This window comes from Temnothorax nylanderi, unplaced genomic scaffold (assembly GCF_030848795.1).
Source record: "Temnothorax nylanderi isolate EJ_2023f unplaced genomic scaffold, tnyl_v1.0 TNYL_tig0045_pilon, whole genome shotgun sequence".
Taxonomy (NCBI): domain Eukaryota; kingdom Metazoa; phylum Arthropoda; class Insecta; order Hymenoptera; family Formicidae; genus Temnothorax; species Temnothorax nylanderi.
In genome coordinates this window covers 1198744-1219353 of record NW_027249107.1, presented here as the reverse complement: position 1 = coordinate 1219353, position 20610 = coordinate 1198744, and the positions used below count along the sequence as shown (strand labels likewise).

Here is a 20610-nt window from a genome sequence, read left to right as displayed (position 1 = left end):
CATTAATTATAGCGTTTATTTATTTATTTATATATTATAAATATAGAAGTATTTATTTTCTTTTAAAGAAGCGGTCGATATATCATTAACGTATATAAGCTGCGACATCGTAAATATATTCTTCCGGCACATTGACATGGTACGTTGAATAGATCTATGTCGTTTATGTATCATAGATTGCCTTCACGTATCTTCTGAAGCATATATGATGAAGTTGAGATGGTAATAGACATCGGCGTAGACATCAGGATAACCCAGGGCGCAAGGAGCAACCCAGGAAGTAACACCGATCTGTACGCCGTTACTGATGAGCGGACCACCGCTGTCACCCTGGAAATTCAGACAGACATTTGCGTTAACTTCTCGTTTAACTACCGAGTCTCTTAAACAACTGATGGATTAATCATCTCTATCGGGGATAGGTACTATTCCCACATATTCAACGATGTGTGTAACTTACCGAGCAAGCGCCAATTCCAAAGCGATTGAGCGTGCATAAGTGGCTGCCGGTCAAGGGCATACCACGGTGATATTGCTGACATTGGTTCTGCGAGACCACGGCTTGGTTCATCTTGAGAAGACTGCGCGCGAGCGATCCACCCGTACTGGTTCTACCCCATCCGGATAGAGTTGCTGTCTGTTCAGCGGAAGGCTTATAGGTAGTCAGAGCGATTGGAGATTGATATTTGTTGTATTCAATCGGCGATTTAAGCTGAAAGGAACGAAACAGATGGCTGAAACAGATGATTTAAACAAAAGGAGCAAAAATGGAGGAACGAGATGGACTGCAATGTTAGAAAAAAATAGAAAGAAATTATAAAGCTGCCGCTTTCGAAATTGCAGACGCAAATTTCAGTGAGATACTTCGATCGACTTACTGTGATCACCGCGATGTCATTTTTCCAAGCATCTTCCTCGCCAAGCACCTTGCCGAAGTATTCCGGATGCACGACAATGGTTTTCACGGTGTGGAGCTCTCCTCCCATGCTATCGATGCTGCCAGTCGCGACCTTAAAATTACGGTAGGGTGGATATACAGCCTCCACGCAATGAGCGGCAGTCAGGATCTTCGTCGGGGCGATGATGGAGCCGCCGCAAACGTGTCCAAAGCCGTCCAACCTCAGGGAAACTTGATGCGGGAACTCGCCTGGTACAGCGAGCTGACCGCCGACGATCGCTTCGGGTTCATCAGCGAACGTCTCTGCAAATCAATGATATATATTCCAACAATAAATATTCATTTCTTACAGAACGAACGATAGTATGTATGACTGATGACCGCGGCGACGAGCAAAATATTCATCGAAGGCGAAAAATAACGAGAGATTATTTTGTCATTATACTATATTATATTTTACATACGCTGCGCGAGAACGCCGACTACTAAGAAAATAAATGGTAGCATGATTGATAATTAACTCAGGCTAGATAAAAAATGAAATTGGAAGTGAAGACAATCATTTCTATTCCCTTTTTATAGCGGATTGATATCATTCATATCATCTACTAGGCGAACAGCTGGTCGCATTTATTATGGTGAATTAATGTGATAATTAACGTACGTACGTGTTCCGCATTTTGATGAGGCAGATACGGCAAAATCAAAGATTACAGTCTTAATTACGTTGCGGCTTTATTGTGATTTAAATGAAGAAGAACGATAAAATACACGCGTCATAATGACCAAACATACGAAACGTATCTTTTCGTTATTTGTTATCTATTATTGCGGGACTCACTCATCCGAATAAAACGTGTAGATGTCGAAAGCTAACGGAAGATATTGAAAAGCTAACGAAAAAGTTTGACGTTCATTCAATTTAACAAATTAGTAATATAATGCACAGTTGAATGATTAATTAAATAGACAATTAAATGTCTAGAAAAGAAGAGATAATTCTTTTACCACGAAAGAACAAATCCAAATATATATATGCTTCGAGTTAACTTGTTCTTCGAAAAAATGAATATCGCGGTACTTTGCATGTTTCTTGTGTAAAATTGTTTTTAAAATTTTCTTATGCAAAATAATTTATGGTAAAAAAGTACAAATTGCGATAAAGTGAAAAAATTATTCGCAGTTTAGCTAACAATTGCATCATATGCTTGAATGAACAATTGGATAAATAGGATTCGAGACATGAAAATCTCATTAAAAAAGGGAAAGACATCTCGCTCTTAAAAAAAACAACATTTTTTCCCCTTGATTATCATTAATTAAACGAGTTCTTGAAATTAAGTAATTACTTTTCGATACATTTCACTTAGCAAATTTATATAAAACCACGGCTGTGTAAAGATAAATATCTTTATTTTCGAAGAATCTGAAAGTATCGAAACAAGAAATAAAAATTTATTGATATATGTGCGTAAGATAACGTTGACAAAGAAAACTTAAATTTTAGATATTTTATTTTTATTGCAATACAATTATTTTAAAAATATAAAATGTTTTTATATAAAATTAAACATTTACATATGTGCAAAAATTGAGAAAGAGAATTCGAAGTTCCTCATTATATGTTAAAATGCAATTATAATTAAATCTTTAAATTTATTAAAAATTCAATTGCTTTATAGTTTAAAATGTGTCATTTTGGCTAAAAATTTTTAATTTTAAATAAATCTGTATATATCGTCTATTTCTTGAAGATGCGTGCAAACCGGAGCAATCTGAACAACTTTCGGACGTGAAATGTTCCAATCAGTGAAGGCCGTAGTTGTTTCTCGCCTGAAGTTGCGCGTTTTTCGGTCGACAGTTACTAGACAATCGATAGCTAGCCGATCGATCAAAGAATGCGTATGTGCACACACGTCGCGATACTCGCGGTTCGTAGCTGTCATCGCTGTCGTTCGCGACACGAGTCGCAGGAGCTGTCAAAATGTTCGGTGAGTATGGCAGGTTACGCAGCCAAAATCTTTCTCATTTTCGAAAGACGCTGGTCGAATCTTTTATCGGACAGCGTCACGTCGACGTGCATTTATTCTTATTTCTTTTTTTTTTATCAGGCTGTTGCTGGTGTTGCGCTGCGTTACGTCCGAGGTACAAAAGGCTCGTCGACAATATCTTTCCGGTTAATCCGCAGGTGAGATCTCCGGGTCTTCTTCTCCTTTTTTTCCCGTTCTTCTCGTCTCGTACAGTTCGTTTCTTGTCCAGGATGTTTTATAGTTTCCTTGGCGAGTAAATCAATACCGAAACGCTGTCCTTGACACCAAATGGGAGGCCAAAATGATTATTCTATTTATGGTTGAACCTGTGATATTTGCAGCGAATGAGAAATCGAATTGACACGTGTTCCGCACGCGACGATCAGTATTAACGCGCTTCTCTGTTCTCCAGGATGGCTTGATCAAGAACAATATGGAAAAACTGACGTTCTATTCATTGAGCAGTCCTGAGAAGTTAGACAGGATCGGGGAATATTTGTTTCAACGAGCTTCCAGGGATATTTACAGGTGATGTAGAAAAGTGTGATATAATAATATCTTTCGTTAGCGTAATGTATACAAATGGTTACGTTGTAATGCTGGTTATATAAATAATTATATGCTGCTGTGTACATAAGAACTAGAGAAATTAATCCTAATGACTGCTGCAAACATGACTGGCAATAATTCAATACATCTATACGTTGCATCTATAGTCTATGTATGTAACAAGAATCCTGCCTGATAAGGAATTGTGTCCCTGATAGGAGACGAAATGGCTTTGTTATTATCGCCATGGAAGCAATGGACCAGCTCCTGGTAGCTTGTCACGCGCAAACTTTGAATCTGTTTGTCGAGAGCTTCTTGAAAATGGTACAGAAATTGCTGGAGTCCACGGATCCTCAGTTACAGATTCTCGCAACACAGTCTGTAAGTGATAATCATTGGTAGATCAGACATTAGCGTTGCTGATTCTATCTGATTCGATGTATCGACTTTCAGTTTGTCAGATTTGCCAATATCGAGGAAGACACGCCCTCATATCACACCCGTTACGATTTCTTCGTGTCGAAATATTCGGCAATGTGCCATTCCAATAACGACGATCCCACTACGCGCAAGCAAATTAGGCTTGCTGGAATTCAAGGACTGCAGGTACGCATTCGTAAACCTGCATGCACATATTCAAATATATATTCAAACATATCTTTTGATATATAGGGCGTTGTGAGAAAAACTCTTTCCGACGACTTGGTGGAGAATATTTGGGAGCCTGTACATATGGACAAGATTGTACCATCCTTGCTGTACAATATGCAAAATTCAAGGTAATTTGAAAGAAACGAATTATGTTATGAATTTTTGAATGATATGAATTGACGAATGAGTTATGAAACGCGCACGTTGACGAGTTTCTATCTTTAGATACGCCGATAAGGAAGACGCAACACCAGACAGCCCAACCGAAGAACGATCAGATCCACCGCAATTTGCGGAAACTTGTATGCGAGAATTGATCGGACGTGCATCGTTTGGTCATATTAGATGCGTTATAAGACCTGTATTGAGGTATGGAGCGGACTCCCTCAGAAATTAATATATATGCAAGGAATATTTTAATAATTATCTATGTTATAGGCATCTGGACAATCACCAGTTATGGGTCCCGAACTACTTCGCAATTCATACTTTCAGAATAATTATGTTCTCCATTCAGGTACTTAACGATATAAATCAAGTAATATTTGACACATTGGATAATTAATAATATTACCTTGATGTGTATTTTAGTCACAATATTCCTACACTGTAGTGGAAGCTTTAATGACACATCTTGACGATCACTCAAAGTCATCCCCTAAGATTCGCACTAGTATTGCGGATACTTTGTCTAAGATTATATCAATTGCTGCAGGTGAAAGTGTTGGTAAGTGGGTATAGAAAAGTTAAATGAATTCGGTATAAATTCTATTGTCTAATTAATGTAGATTTATATGCCGTTTTTATAACCGATAATTATTAGCGTACAGCGAAAATTGAATCCTGCTGTTGCTAAGCTCTTTTTAATGATATATGTTCTTTTTCTAGGACCATCTGTATTAGAGATTATAAATTCCTTACTGTCTCACCTACGAGTTAGTGTAACGAGGAACCAATCGTCAAGTAGTGACGAGCAATTATATCAAGAAGCTCTTATTAACGCCCTTGGAGAGTTCGCGAATCATCTTCCGGATTACCAGAAAATCGAGATTATGATGTTCATTATGAGTAAAGTTCCATACAGTCAGCCAGATCGTATCGTATCGGTCGGCAAAGGAGACGTATTGCTCCAGAGCATACTTTTAAAGTCGCTATTAAAGGTAAATTATTTATTATTGCATAAAATTATAAACGTAAGCTATAAGTTTTATTACACAGGTATTTTATTTATGTACAGGTTGGCACCAAATATCAAACTATCCATTTGAACACAACATTCCCGCCTAGTTTCTTGGAGCCATTACTGAGAATGTCACTGGCAGCAGACGCTGAAATGAGGCTTCTTGTACAGAAAATATTCCACACTTTAATTGACAGACGTCGAAATATTACAATACTCGCTAAACCAACGTGAGTTTATCTCTTAACAACAAATCTTATCAACAAACGTTGATCTGTTATATACCGTTCTTTCTCTTCTTTTCAACTCGGTGAATAACTTTTCTTTCTTTCAGTGTGAACGTAGCGGAGCTCGGTCTTGCTATTGAAAAGGCATCCAGACCTGATGTAATCTTTATTCGGAAGCACGGCCCTGAAATCTACTTAGCATTGTACGAATCATTAGAGCTATCTAGTAACACAGTAGAAAATGTGGAATCTATTTATACCACCTTGGCGTTACTTGCCATTGAATTGGCTTCCGAGGAAACGGTGTTGGAGTTACTGAGATTGGTGCTGAGCTTGCAAGACTTGGCACTAACAAGTGCTCAAATTAGTCCTCCACTTAAATTCAATTTACACGCAATAGTTATCAGCCTACTAATCTTAATAGCGTACGTCTGCAATATCACCGCTCTTATGGATTATGCGAAGAAGGTAGGTAATTTCGAGTTGTGCCAACCTCCAGCAATTTATTTTATATTAAAGTTACGATGGACTGCTAAAAATAAAATACACAATTAATCGAATAAATGTGTTTTAAGGTGGTAGAAGCGCGTCGAAATGATAGTCCGCATTTACTACCGGATTTAAAATCTCAATACGATACCGGTCTAACATTCAGATTAGCGCCAGCTCTTTTGGTTGATCAAACTGTTGTCAGCGAATGCCTAAAGGGAGCCGGCCTTGATAGTGGGAAATTACAACAAGGTTCAGGTTACAGCGGCAATTCTTTACAACACAGGTAATTGTCTACTAAGTGTAGTGATCGATAGTCAGCCGTAGACGTTAAGCATTAAAAAATGTCGTTTTATTTTATATATATCTAAATTTTATAATATAAAATTAAATTTTGTTTGCTAGGCATTCATGGGTTGATAATGCTGGGCGGAATTCGCTAGCCGACATTAATTCTGGAGGTCCCGAATTGGATAGCGGAGGTTCATCACCTGGTGTGCAAAAGGTGTGGCTTACATTTACTTTAATTTACACTGAATTAGAAGGGATCTATGATTATTTATTACGACTATTATCATTTTTCTAATTTTGTGGATTATTATTGCACAACTTTAATTCTTATTTTCTTATATGTAATTAATTTCTTGCAGAAATTACCTGGAGAAGAATTAACGTTTGAGAGCATGAAAAGAATTTTGACAGAGAATAATAATAATGAAATAGTGGAAGAAGAGAAGCGAATGCAACTTTCTCAGTTCTTTAGAAACGCGCCATTCCAGGATTTAGTATCAAAAACACAACCGAAGGTTCATTAACTAGCATATATATTATTGACAATTATCGTAGCTAGTGCAGATTTTTAATCTTTCCTTTTCTGTTCGCAGCACGATGTTCTACAGAGCAAATTGTCAGAGATATTTAATACGCTGTCTGTTGATCCGCGCAACACAGTTCCTACGACCGGATCACAGACAGATACTAAACCAAGTCAAACCCCAGCTTATGAAATTCATTTCCCAGAGCTATTTGTATATTAAACTGCTAGTATTCTTGTTGCATTAACATTAACGTAGTGTCGCATTATATTAAGTCCCCTACGCGTTACAAATATGAATAGTAGCTTCTATATTTTAAAGATTGAGTTATGTACATAATAGAGAAACCATTTTTATGTTTCATATTGTTAGATATATATATTTTTTGAGGTTGATATATATAAGTTGTTCGTACTTATTTACTTTTAATGAGTAGATATCAAATGACATGTGAACTGTAATGAAAACGGTTAATTAGTATTTTTATAAAATCATCAATGGTTTTATATATGAAATGATATATAAAGATACATGAATTTCTTATATACACAGGATTCTATAGAAGCATCCAAGATTTTATAACATTACCGAATTAACTGTTTTCATCAATATAGGCTGACTCTGACTAATACGTCGATATCTCAGTGTGAATTTAGAGCACAAAACGAACAAAAAGATTTCACACGAGTATCGACATGAGAAAGTCACTCTATATATAAATCAGGTTTCAGCAAGAATTAAGACTAAATAATCTGGATGTATACGTTTCGGCAGTAGGCCAGTTAAATGTGCACTGTTATTTAATCCTACCTCTTGTTAATGTAAAGTTAAAAATTGTATATCTGTGTATATCTCTTTATGTATATTCTAGATATGTATATTCTAGATCGGAAAAAACAATTTTCTCTCACGGCAGAGTGATTGAAAAATGTTGCACAATGTATATTTATAAATATAGAAAATGGTTCGAAATATTTTGTAAATATATATTAAAACGCATGTTGTCAACCTGGAAAAAGATTTATTATAGTGCAATGCTTATCCTTCTTACATTTATCTCCAGTTCGTATAATCATATGTGAGAAAGAAGATTTATACATTTTTTTTTAGGGAGCAGAGCAACTTTTTTATTGTACTTTGTTCTATGTAGTGTTACATCACCAATTGTTCTTTCCTTTATTGAATCTTTGTACAAAATACTCGAAGGATCACCAAATACGTATGTAAATGGAATGAACACAGGTTACATATTTCGCAGAGATATCTGGAGGGTCCCTTTATTCAACCGCTCATCATAGGAACACGGTTAGTCGGTCACAAATCAAGTACACAAATTAAGTAGCATCTCTTGGAGAGCAGGTAATCAAACTACACATTAATATACCTTACAGTTCTAACTATGCGACAATGTTCGAATATTATTGATCGGCAATTTATACATTGTATAAATTGCACGTCGTTTCTACGCGAGATCGGAGAGACGTTCTCAACGCTTTATATATTACTTCGCGAAGATCGCAAATATAGCTTTTAATGTACGAGCGATTGAATTAAGGCATTAGAGTAGGATGTGCCATTCGTGCGACGACTAACTTAACATAATTTGATGCGTTTCTGTTTTTTTTTTCTCCTTTTTCTCTTTCTCGTATTGAAATGCGTTTGGTCAAGTTTGGTACACTCTAAGAGGTATTTCAAGGCTCCACCTTCAGCAGCTCCACATCGAAGATGAGAACGGCATTTGGTGGGATAGTGTGTCTCTGTCAAGGCTAATATAATTTATCGCCTGTCTTGTTTTCATTAAATAGAATAATTGTACTAAATAATTAGCGTTTGATCTATATTCTACGTTATATCGTTTAGCATTAAAGGATATATTCCAGGATGACCTCGGCTACCGTAAGCGAAGTCTGGAGAGCAGGTTAACCTGGCCCGCTGGCCGACGCACATTTGCGCGACTCCTTGGTCCCAGCCTTTAATTACTTCGCCCTTTCCGATTTTGAACTTGAACGGTATGCCGCGGTCCCTGCTGGAGTCAAATTTCTTCCCATTGGCGAGGGTACCTGTAAACACGTCAACAAAACTAATTATATTTTTACACAATCTTACAATTATTATCTACGGAGCTCTCGATATTATAATGACTTCATATAGCGACAGTTTTCTAATTTCTCTTTCTTGGCTGTTCCTTCGTTCCTCCCCTATTATATAAATAGAATTCAAAGTATCAATCCTATCATCTTATGCTTATGCTTATTATAAAAATATTCACCTATATAATGCACGACCACTGTCTGCCCGGCCTTTGGGTAGGTCTGACCTGCACATATAAAAATATTCGTGAAACAACATCGGGTGACGAAACCGAGCACGGCATCGCCATTTAAAATTGGTAAAGTCGCCGAATAAGGTGCGCAAATAAGGTAAAGTCGTGTCGTCGTTCAGGAGTCCCATTTTATTTTCAATAGGGAACAACGCGGCACCGGCCAACGCTCGTTCGCGGCATTTCAGGCCACAGGATGAGGCGTGAGTTTAATTTAACGAGACGCTAAAATTTCGGAGCATCGAACATGCGGCATGGCGCATGTAAATTTGCAACATACACTGCATGTCGTTCATATTCACCGATCTACAACAATCAAGGCTCGCTCAAATCCGTGGGTAGTATTGCTAATACAAAATGCGTAATATAAAACATACGTGTGGGTAAATATAGGTATGCCTCTCCGCAATTGACATCTCAACTGACTCTGAGTCAACACTAAGATACCATCATCTACGGTATGAATGTGACGTATCTCCTGCGTTGCATGGACTTGAAAAGAGGTGTACTTTTGTAAACCAGGTCCATAGTAGGATGTTACGTGACCCTATAACGAATTGATGTTAATAAACTACATTAGTAATTGTTTAGTGTCTCGATTAAATAATGCCCCCATATCAATAACGTACTCCTTGATTCCCCATCCACATAAGCTCCTCGACCGTATCGAAAGTGGCAGTGGAAACTCCAAATCTATCTCCGCCATCGGCGAGCAATGTTCTAGTTTCGTGAAACTCGGCCCCAGCAAAGTCCTCTCCAAACTGCTCCGTCGCAGGTACATACTCATCCCCAGGTACGACATAATGACATTCCTCCCCTGGAATCTCCCCTGAAATGAGAATCGACCAGTTAAGAATTGAGCAGGTCTACTTCTTATACACGTCTTTATTCCAAAAGCAGCAAGCATAAGAATATTTGCGAACTAACGCAAAGTTTAGCGAAGTATTCTTTTCATTTGCAATTTATCTGACATAAATAATTAAATATAACGTAAGAATAAAATATAAAATAACGATATAAAATCTCTTTTGCTAATTTATAAGTCATGTTTCTGTAATTATATATATTTTCATCGAAGCGGGAGGGGGCTAAGCTTATTTCCAAGTACTTCACACTTGCCGCACAGATAAAAACAAGACATACACGCTCTTTAATGATGACTAATTTATTTTATCCCTGGATATCAGCTACAAATACAAAACAATTTTTTTACGTTAAGGTTAAATGTATAAGGTGGAACACGTGTGGCGACTGTTGGAGAAGAAAACAATTTGCTCGTTATTTGCTTCAAGGATCTTTTATAATCGCTGTATCAGGAGAAAACAACGGACGATTCCTCGCCGTGCTCGTGTCGGAGAAACAGCTGATGCCAGCTGACAGATCCGAACGCTCCGCGCGTTCGAAAGCAAACGAACGTCGCGAAAGGTAGAAACAGACGCGACGGGGCAGAGGAATTCTCGCGGGAATTTTTTCCGCGGTCCAGGTCCAGCGCGTCTCTCGGCGCGACGACGCGACAAGCGGGAAGCGGGAAGCGGGATACTCACAGAGCAGTTCCTGCTGCTCCTCTTCGACCGCTCCTCCACCGTGGGGTCGTAGTGGCCCAACACCGGGTAGTCCATGATGCGCGGCGACTGTTTAGACTACGTCGCTGCGGGGCATCGAAACGGCGTCGTCGTCGTCGTCGTCGTCGTCGTCGGCGGCGGCGGCGGCGGCGTGAAGGTGACACGAGAATTGCGTCTCGATAACGACGGCGATCGGTCTCTTATCATAATACACCGCGTACTCGCAGGTACGCGGTGCCGCACACACGCACGCAGGCTGGCAGGCACGCACGCACGAACGTTTTAGTCGCCTTGGCAACTGTGCAACAAGCGAGACACTTTGCGCACTACGCCACTGCGGCCCGCCGGACTGGAAAACGGACGGACGGCCGCGTCTCCTCGCGTTCACTTTCGGGGGAAACTGCGCCTTCCGCCGCTGGTCGAGAGACGCGATTTAATTCATGATCCGCACGTCCGGACGACGATTCCGCGAAGGCAAGGATGCGCCGCGGCCTTGAGCGCTCGCGACATCTGGAAATGGCGGGCGCGCGACTCCAGCCAGCCAGGCACGCCAGTCCAGAACTCCAGAGCCGCCAACGAGAGCCCGGTGCAGCCCGGTGAAAGTGGCCCTCCGAGGAATTGATTGAGCAAGACTCGGGCCAAATCCCAATCGGCGTTTAATTGAATAAAAAAAAGAAGCGCGAATGATATATGTATATAATATGTATATTAAGTAATATTTTAGGAGGAAACATCTGACACAATTAATTTTCTGATTTATAAGATCGCAGTTGTACAATTACAGTTATACAACTATATATACAGTTTAAACATTCAGACTCTTACATTAGCTTAATATCAGTGAACGATATGGCAGTCCAATATAATATTTTATGCATCTCTCATACATGGATTACACATATGTTAATTCAGTTATCCATATTTTCGTCCGTAATCCAGGAGATTAAATTGACGCATGTCGCCTGCTCCAAATAAATATAGCCTATAATTAGACCCTCGAAGCTACCTAGAAGTGCGCCAGCGACCACATCCAATATGTGATGTCTTCGCATCAGTAGTCTGGATACGCATACGGAGAAGAGCCACGCTAGCAAAGGCGGCGTGTATAACCAGGGTACGGGCCACAGATAGAAGAAAAAGTACACAATAAACGCAGCGCGAGATGCGTGTCCGGATGGGAAGGCGTATTTGTCAGGACCTATGGCGAATGGATCGTCATTAACGGCCGGTCGCCTCCTTCTCGTAGCTGCCTTGAGCACAGAGACCAAGATGATGTCGAGCAACAGTCCTGAAATGATTTTCTTACTTATATATCTCAATCGATTCCCGAGTAATTTTAAATAATAGTAGAATTTTACTTGAATCATACCTAGTAAAAGATTGATTTGCATTTGATACAAGGATTTGCTGTTGAGAACCCAGATTAATACGAGAGACGTCGCGAGCCAAGGTATGCCGTGGCATGATATCTACAGAGAGAGGCAACGCAAATAAATACAATTAGAGAAGCTTACAACGCAGTAGGAGTGATAGAGAAATAAATGATTATTCATACCTCCAATACTTTATAATGTACTTTTAACTGTCTTAAGGGTAGGATCTTTTCCACCAATTTGACAAACTCGTCTGTCAAATAGACATCCACCGCCAATGCCTCTCTCAACAGTACTGGGACTTGTCTTTTGTCAAACTTGAAAGTATAAAGGATAATTATTATTATTTATAGTTTCTTTGCAAGCAAATTTATTTGTAGGGAAAAAGGGACAATAATGGGTCTGTTTTCTATAGCTGAACTGGCTGCACTAGTTCAGAGTTTATCTTTTTTACTCCACATTGGAAGGAAAAAGATAAACTCTGAACTAGTGCAGCCTGCAGTTCAGCAATAGAAAACAGACCCAATCTGACTGAACATACACTGTCCACTTGTATCTAAATGTAATTTATAAAGAAACGCGGATTAATTATTTAAACGAATTATTTATAATGTATGACATTCAATACAGTAGACAATATCAAGGCAAAAATAGCCAAATATATAAATAATGGGTTACGCGAAGGATTGAATCACGGTCTTACACACCTCTTAAGGTTAGACGTCGTCTGTCGTCTTCTGGACATCGTTGCTCTTTGGTTCCTCCTTGACATCGTTCTCCACGGTTGTCGACGTCGGCACTGCCACCTCCGGGGAATCGCGTTCCTGTTGGCCACCGTCGACGACGACGCTGGACGACGCCGCCGCCGCCGCCGCCGTCCGCCGTCGTCGTTGCACGTCACCTCCAGTCACCTCGACGGTCGGTGGCGACGCGCTGCCGCAGTGCCGCCGCGCTCGGCGTCGTTCTTGTCGCCGCTGACCTCGTAGCATTCCTCCTTTTTGACACAATCCTGCTGCTCCAGTTTCGGACTGTCGCTGGCCTGCAATTAGGTTTTAATAAAATAAAATTATGTTTTATATATTAAATGAATAAAAGAAATCAATTTTTCGCTGGGCGTTCGTATCTCTCTTTTTTTGTGCGACATATCGTGTTTTGTTGTTGTCATTTGCGCGAGCGTCGAACAGCACGAGCGTCGTCATATTATTATTTTTTGAAACGACTATTACGCGGTAGTTTGCTGTAATTAATTTATCCGTGCGACTAATGATCGAAGGCCGGTTCATTTCGAAAAAGAAATTTTCATCATTTTTCATCATTTTTCATCATTTTCGAAAAAGAAATTTTCTCATTGGACCATCGGCTGCGTTCCGAAATCCGACTCCGACATACGACTGTAGAACCGGCTTAATTGATCGAATCGATAGCTATGTGTTTCTCGAAACAATTTTTCTATTGACTGAATTGTTTAAAGAAATTGAAGTGATATAAGGAATGGAAAATGATGATAATAGCAAATACAAATTATTATTTTGTATCTTTGAGCAGTCAATCATTTCGTAATCAGGCGCCAATTTGACTCGCGTCGTGTCGCGCGGCGTCACTGCATGAGAGGGTTGGCGCGGGCCGCGGGGGGGCGCGGCGTCACTTTCGAATCTTTCGTCGCCGCGAACCGGCGCGAACGCAACGCTCGCGCATATACAGGACGGACGGATCTATTTGTCGCGGCTCGTATAATCGGTAAGCTCCGTAAGCGCAATCATTATGAGCTTCCGTATTCAATGGTGTCTTTTAGTATTTGCCACTCGTGCGACGTAGATTCGAAGCTCGATACATTGCTTAAGATATTTCGCGAGATGCGTTCGGGCGAAATCTATCGCGCGGGACCACGGTAAAGATGGCGCATCGCGACGTCATTCTCTAATCCCTCGTCGTCGCGAACGGAACGTCGCGGATACAGGACGGGTCTATTCGTCGTGGCTCGTATATAATCGGTAGGCGCAATCGTTATGAGCTTCCGTATTTAATGATATCTTAGTATTTGGCACCCGCGCGACGTAGATTCGAAGCTCGATACATATTGCTTAAGATATTTCGCGAGATGCGTTCGGCCGAAATTTATCGCGCGGGATCACGGTAAAGATGGCGGCATCGCGGCGTCACTGACGTCACTCTCGAATCTCTCGTCGTCGCGAACAGAACGTCGCGGGTACAGGACGGGCCTATTAGTCACGGCACGTTTGATCGGTAAGCGAAATCATTATAAGCTTGAACTCAATCGTGCCTCCGGTATTTGACGCACATACGACGTAGATTCGACCGGTACATCGCTGACTTCATAAAACGATCGAGTATTTCGCGAGATGCGTTTAACCGAAATTCGTCGCGCGGCATCATGGTTAAGCTGGCAGCGTCACTCTCGAATCTTTCGTCGCCGTGAACGGAACGTCACGGCGCATACAGGACGAATCTATTTGTCTCATATTTAATCGTGTCTTAATATATTTGACACTGGCGTGACGTAGATTCGACGCTCGGTACGTTGCTTAAAATATTTCACGAGATGTGTTTGATCGAATCTGTCGCGCGAACAGTCGAGAGAGCGACGTTCATATTTTCCGGATATCGCGTTCCGCGAACATTTATATTCTTAACTTTAACCCGTACGCTTCATCTGCTTTATAACGTGCGAATCTAATCACCGCGGCGATTTGTCGCGAAATCATACGCACTTCCTGCATCGATTTTCCGTCCGAATGTAATACAGTTCGAGTCGTGCAAATGATTGACGTCGGGACGTCGGGAGTGCCGTATACGTAGCAATCATATAATAGTTAATTGTGTTCTAGCGAGCGCCATAAATGAGCGGCCGCGGAGGGAGGAGGAGGAGGCCCAGGAGAGGCGTCGAGCGACGGCGAAGCAACCACGAGGTGAGCAATTTGTTACTTATTTTATTAGTTACTGAATTTAAACGGTTTTCCTCGCGAGAATCACACGACTACAACGAGTATTCCACGCACTAATTATAATAATATTACGTAACATTATAGCTTATAAAATGTATTATATATTTTTTACATTTGAGAGGCTTAAAATATTTAATAAAGTATTTATAAAATTCAACATACATGTAATATTTTACACCATTTAAAAAGTTATAATTATTTAAATTATAAATACGCAAGAATTAAAGAGATACTATTTATCAAATTTTTTAAAATTTTTATATAAAAAGATTTTATGTAGAGAGTTACGTAATTTTTTAAATAAATATTTAATTAAAAGCCAGAAAACTACGAAAGATTAAGAATTTATGAAAAGAGATTAAGAATAAGAAGTTAAATGCATGTAATAATTATTTTTGTAAAATATTGAAATTTAAAATATTAATTTAGATATTTATTTAAATATATTTATATTTTACAGATCAGTGTTACATATATACGAGTACAACTCTATTACTGCGCATCGCACTGGTAAGTGCACTCAATTATATCCTATCTTAATCTCGAAATTAAATAATTTTATATTTGCTAAAAATCTTGTAATCCTATCTGTGCATACAAAGCTTGACAAGAAATGTAAAAATATCTTTACTAAGTTTGAAACAATTTACCCAAATATAAGACTTATATTTTAACATGGTCTGGTTGTAAAATATTTTCTATTTTTTTCCAATTTCTGTATTTTAAAATTAAACTTTTTTATCAAGTAATTTATGCATATCTAAAATAAGTAATTTATTCTATTGCTTAATAAAGTTCTGTTGCATGTAAACGTACAATAAACAAACAAATTTAATAATGATATATATCATATCAATTATATCAATTATAATAAACTATTTTATAGCTTTTTTTATTTTATGCAACTTTGTATGCACATACAATAAATCGACGAATACTAATTATTCAAGGAATTAAATTACTACTCTATCTTGATCTATCCATATTTCAAAAGGCAACAAATTTATATGATATACTTATCTATAATATTCTTATACCCTTAACTAATAACTGCACTTTTTAAAATATATTAATAACCAAATAACCTGAATAAATGCATTCAGATATCAAGAAGTTTGTGAATATTTGACTACTGTATCTATTATCGTTGCGAATTTAAATTTTTATATATTAATAATTGCTAAGAAAAAATATTGTTTATTATTTCCGGTTTTTCTCATATCGTATTTACATTTATGTCTTATTTATGTTTCATATAATTTTTATAAATTCATTACACATTTATATGCAACAGAACTTTATTAAGCGATAGAATAAATTACTTATTTTAGATATGCATGATAAAATAGAATTGCTTGATAAAAAAGTTTAATTTCGAAATACAGAAATTGGAAAAAAATAGAAAATATTTTACAACCAGAACATGTTAAAATATAAGTCGACATAAGTCGACTTATATTTAACCGGAAATAATAAACAATATTTTTTCTTAGCAATTATAATTCATTAAAAATTTAAATTTGCAACGATAATAGATACAGTAATAAAATATTCACAAACTTCTTGATATCTAAATGCATTTATTCCTTGGTTATTAATATAGTTAAAAAAGTACAATTATCAATTAAGTGTATAAAAACATTATAGATAAGTATATCATATAAAATTATAGAGTAGAGTAGTTAATTAACCATAATAGTTTTTTTAAGCAGTTTATTAAAGCAGTTAAATATATTGTAATATTTACAATTGGTTATCAGTACCCCATTTATTAATATCAGTTGATAAATATTATATATGTAATATATGCACGTGTGAGAAATCAAAAGCCAATTTCTGCTAGACAATAAAAATAGATTTTACGTGAGTTATGATAATCAATAGTGGATGACAAATCAGTTTGCGCGTAATTGTAATTACAAATGCATAACGATTTGTCATCTAATTTTTATACTATATTTACACAGATAACAATAATTTTTGATTAATTAATTTTTTCCTTAGACTTCGTACATAGCAAATAGATGTTAAATAATGTATATTATAATCATCAATCGATATTGTGACATGTTAGTTAATAACAACAAATTAATTATTACATAATTATAATACTTAAGCCTGAGTATTATATGCATATCACAAAGAAACTTTTTCTTTATGTTCTGCTCTTCTAATATCTTTTAAATTATAAATGTCATATAATTTGACAGTTTATTAAAAAAAATTATTAATATGCAACATTAATAAGTATTTCCTATACTTGTTTTATATTTATACAGACACTGATGCATTTTTATTTCACACAGATATGTACAATGTACAATACATAAATATCTTCTTCTTATCTGGTCTTCCAGTCTATTAAGATACGAAAACCATGAAGATATTTAAAAAGTGTATATTCTAAAAGCATCAATAAACTTATTTTAGTTTTATTTTATTTCTTTCTCTTTTTTCCGCATTTTTCGTTGTTTATTAATACTTTAAAATTTAATTAATTATGATGTATTTTAATATTCTAAAACTATTCTATATCATATCATGGTGTTCTTATTAGAGTTCCTAAAAATTTTAATGTGTGCTAAAAAAGCTTGACAATAAGTATATAGCGGTAACGTCTTTATTAAGCTTTGAACATAATTTTTCTCTCACGAAAACCATTTCATCATTGTTCTTACTTTTTATTGAGCTTGCTTTATTTATTAGTTCCTGTTATTTTCTTATATTTGTTCTGTGAACTTCGAGAAATTCATGTACATATCTCGAAATTAAATAATCTTATATTTACTAAAAATCTTGTAATCCTATCTGTGCATACAAAGCTTGAAAAGAAATATAAAACAAATCTTTATTAAGTTTGAAACAATTTCTCTTTTTCAATTAAACTTTTATCAAGAAATTTATCCATATCTAAAATAAGTAATTTATTCTATCGCTTAATGAAGTTCTGTTGCATATAAATGTACAATAAATGAACAAATTGAATAATAATATATATCATATCAATTATAATGAACTCTGTTTTACAGCTTCCTTTATTTTATGCAACCTTGTATGCACATACAATAAATCGAGGGATAATAATTATTCAAGGAATCAAATTACTACTCTATCCTGACCTATCCATATTTTAAAAGGCAACAAAAAAATTTATTAAATATTTAAAAAAATCTTAAAATATAATCTAAAATATTTTATTTATTAGACAACGTATTAAACATTCAATACACTATTACACTATACAGTGATCGAAAAACGATATACTGCGCCAATGAATAATTATTTCCATCAGTAACAATTAATTAAAATTGATTATGAAATGCTCACTTTGCGATCTGTTACATCTGCCCACTTCCTCGGCTTAGGTTCTTCTTTTCTTTCTGCATTGCTATTTCTTCATGGCACTTACATCTATTTCGTAAAACAAACAAAATATTTATTACAATTAAACGTGATTACAAGTAATTACTAGAATATAATAATCGTGCGGCTTTGCCATACCTTGCACGATACTCTCGAAATTAATCACACGCGACGCGTACTTCATCCGCTTTCAACTATAGCATTATTCTCGCATATTTTTATTCTCGCGTATACTTACTACGCGTATCCCTATCTAAGTAGAGTACCGCCCTAAACGTACGCGTAATCTTATCTTTTACAGGCAATTCCGTTTTTACCGAACAACAGGGCAACTAAACACAAACGCCGCCAATTGTATAAACGGTTCGTTGCGTCGCAATTTCGGGAGTGCCGCTCGAAATCGTTGAATTTTCGAATATGACAATTAAAATCGTCGCATTTTCGGGAGTGCCGTTCGAAGTTGTCGTATTATCCGGAAGCGGATCGCGCGATTTTAATAATTAACAAATAGAAGGTATAAAACATTTGTATAATTTTTTATATGTATAAAATTATACAAATATTTTATACTTTTTATTTGTTTATTACCTGCTTTTATGTTACAGAGTAAAGTACTTCCTTCCCATGGGTACAACCTTGGCGAGGTGGGAAGGCTCAGTACCCAGTACGAGGATTTTACCCAAGCAAAACTCTCGTTCTGCTTGGATAAAAATCTAAAGACGGGGAAGCTAACGTACCCTCGTCCGCCGATTTAATTGAATGAACGAACCGCAGCCGGTTCGTCGCGTTTGCTTCGGGAGTGCCGTTCAAGTAATCGGACTAAAGGACTTTTTTAAACGGGAGTGCCGTACAGTATCGCGCGAGAAAGACTTTTACTAAAATTAGTCCGCGCGCGATTGTAGTTTATTATCCGCGAGTGTTTCTCGCGAGTGTCCTGTGCGGTGAGAGAAGGAGGCCTGACGTCCTGAGAGGAGGAGGAGGTCTGAGAGGGACATCGGGCCCCGGCGGAGCAACCTTGGGGTAAGTATCACCTTTTATCTGCATAAAATTAATAGTTTTTCCTCATTTATTCGGAGTTTTATTTCGATAAGCTAAAACTAATTAGAAAAAAAGAAATTATTCAAAATTTTATAAAAATTTATTTTTGTAAATATTTTTTCCGGAAAATAGATAATTATATCAGTGAATCTAATTGAAAGACGAATTTAGATGCGCGTAAAATTATGTGTATCTTTTGAAACATTTATCATTTTCAGCGCCTCTTTAATTTATATCTTTCGTTTTTGTTACAGTATCATCGTAGTTACGTGGCCGAATTACTCCGCCCGTTGCGCATCGGATCGGTGAGTGACGAATTTTTTACAATAGTATGGGGTAACGAATTTGTGAGACCTATATTAGATATATTTATGTATTGTATCCATATAATAGTAAGATAAATGCGACTTCTTACAAATTCGTTGCTCTAAAATGGATAGACTAGATCAGACTAGGCTAAATAATTAATCCTGGAGCATCATCATTATTTATTGTGCTTACGGGAGAATGCATCCATAAGCACATACATTATGTCGATGCATTATTTATTAATGCATCTAATGTTATTTGTATCGCAGAACATGCGAAGTATACCAGTCGCCTGAAATTTATAGGCAATTATTTAAATTTGGCAAATATACACGGAGAAAAAAATAATGTTGTATCAACAGCCTGAGTCTAATTGGAAATAATCTTGTTAATTCAATACATTATGCTTTTGTTTTAATAAAATAAAACAAGATTATTTCCAATTAGACTAATGCTGTTGATACAACATTATTTTTTCTCTGTGTATATTTTATTGAGGACGAGCATGGCCTAGTAGACAGCGCACTGGTCTATTGAGCCAAAGGTCCCGTGTTCGATTCCCGGTAGAGCTAGAAAAATTCTATTCGCTCGTTCTCCTCTCGGAAGGCAATGGCAAACCACCGAAGAGTATTCTTGCCACGAACACTTCTCTGAAAAAAACATAGCCGTTCGGAATCGGCGTTACTTAAACTGTAGGTCCCATATACAATGTGTATAATCTACGTGTGCAACACATGTATATGAAGAGAAGTCACCACGCTCGGACACGAGTAATAAGTAACGATGATGGTGATGTATATTTTATTATATATAAAGATATTAGTTTCTTGTGCAATATTAAAA

The 20610-nt window shown here is 37.0% G+C and overlaps 3 protein-coding genes across 4 annotated transcripts; 1 reads left to right on the top strand and 2 right to left on the bottom strand.

Moving 5' to 3' along the window:
* Positions 1-77: 77 nt before the first annotated feature.
* On the bottom strand, positions 78-1405 carry LOC139771977 (chymotrypsin-1-like). The gene is made up of 4 exons (XM_071705224.1): positions 1363-1405; positions 879-1201; positions 461-712; positions 78-330 (listed from the first exon to the last, which is right to left on the bottom strand). The coding sequence occupies exons 1-4, from the start codon at positions 1403-1405 to the stop codon at positions 184-186; spliced, it is 765 nt and encodes a 254-aa protein (XP_071561325.1). The 3' UTR covers positions 78-183.
* A 1379-nt stretch (positions 1406-2784) lies between these two features.
* Stma (Protein EFR3 homolog stmA) lies at positions 2785-7811 on the top strand. Of its 2 annotated transcripts, none has more exons than XM_071705197.1 (16): positions 2785-2889; positions 3010-3086; positions 3341-3456; positions 3696-3858; positions 3931-4083; positions 4150-4256; positions 4354-4497; positions 4567-4645; positions 4720-4855; positions 5017-5288; positions 5366-5538; positions 5643-6003; positions 6111-6310; positions 6430-6529; positions 6675-6830; positions 6909-7811. In XM_071705197.1, the coding sequence occupies exons 1-16, from the start codon at positions 2883-2885 to the stop codon at positions 7059-7061; spliced, it is 2397 nt and encodes a 798-aa protein (XP_071561298.1). In that variant the 5' UTR covers positions 2785-2882; the 3' UTR covers positions 7062-7811. The 2 variants fall into 2 exon arrangements, with proteins under 2 accessions (XP_071561298.1, XP_071561299.1); XM_071705198.1 differs by having other exon boundaries at positions 2849-2889; positions 3270-3456.
* A 3599-nt stretch (positions 7812-11410) lies between these two features.
* On the bottom strand, positions 11411-13083 carry LOC139771976 (polyisoprenoid diphosphate/phosphate phosphohydrolase PLPP6-like). The gene is made up of 4 exons (XM_071705223.1): positions 12817-13083; positions 12277-12411; positions 12091-12190; positions 11411-12009 (listed from the first exon to the last, which is right to left on the bottom strand). Exons 1-4 carry the CDS (start codon positions 13081-13083, stop codon positions 11630-11632), a joined length of 882 nt encoding a protein of 293 aa, XP_071561324.1. The 3' UTR covers positions 11411-11629.
* Between the last annotated feature and the right edge of the window lie 7527 nt (positions 13084-20610).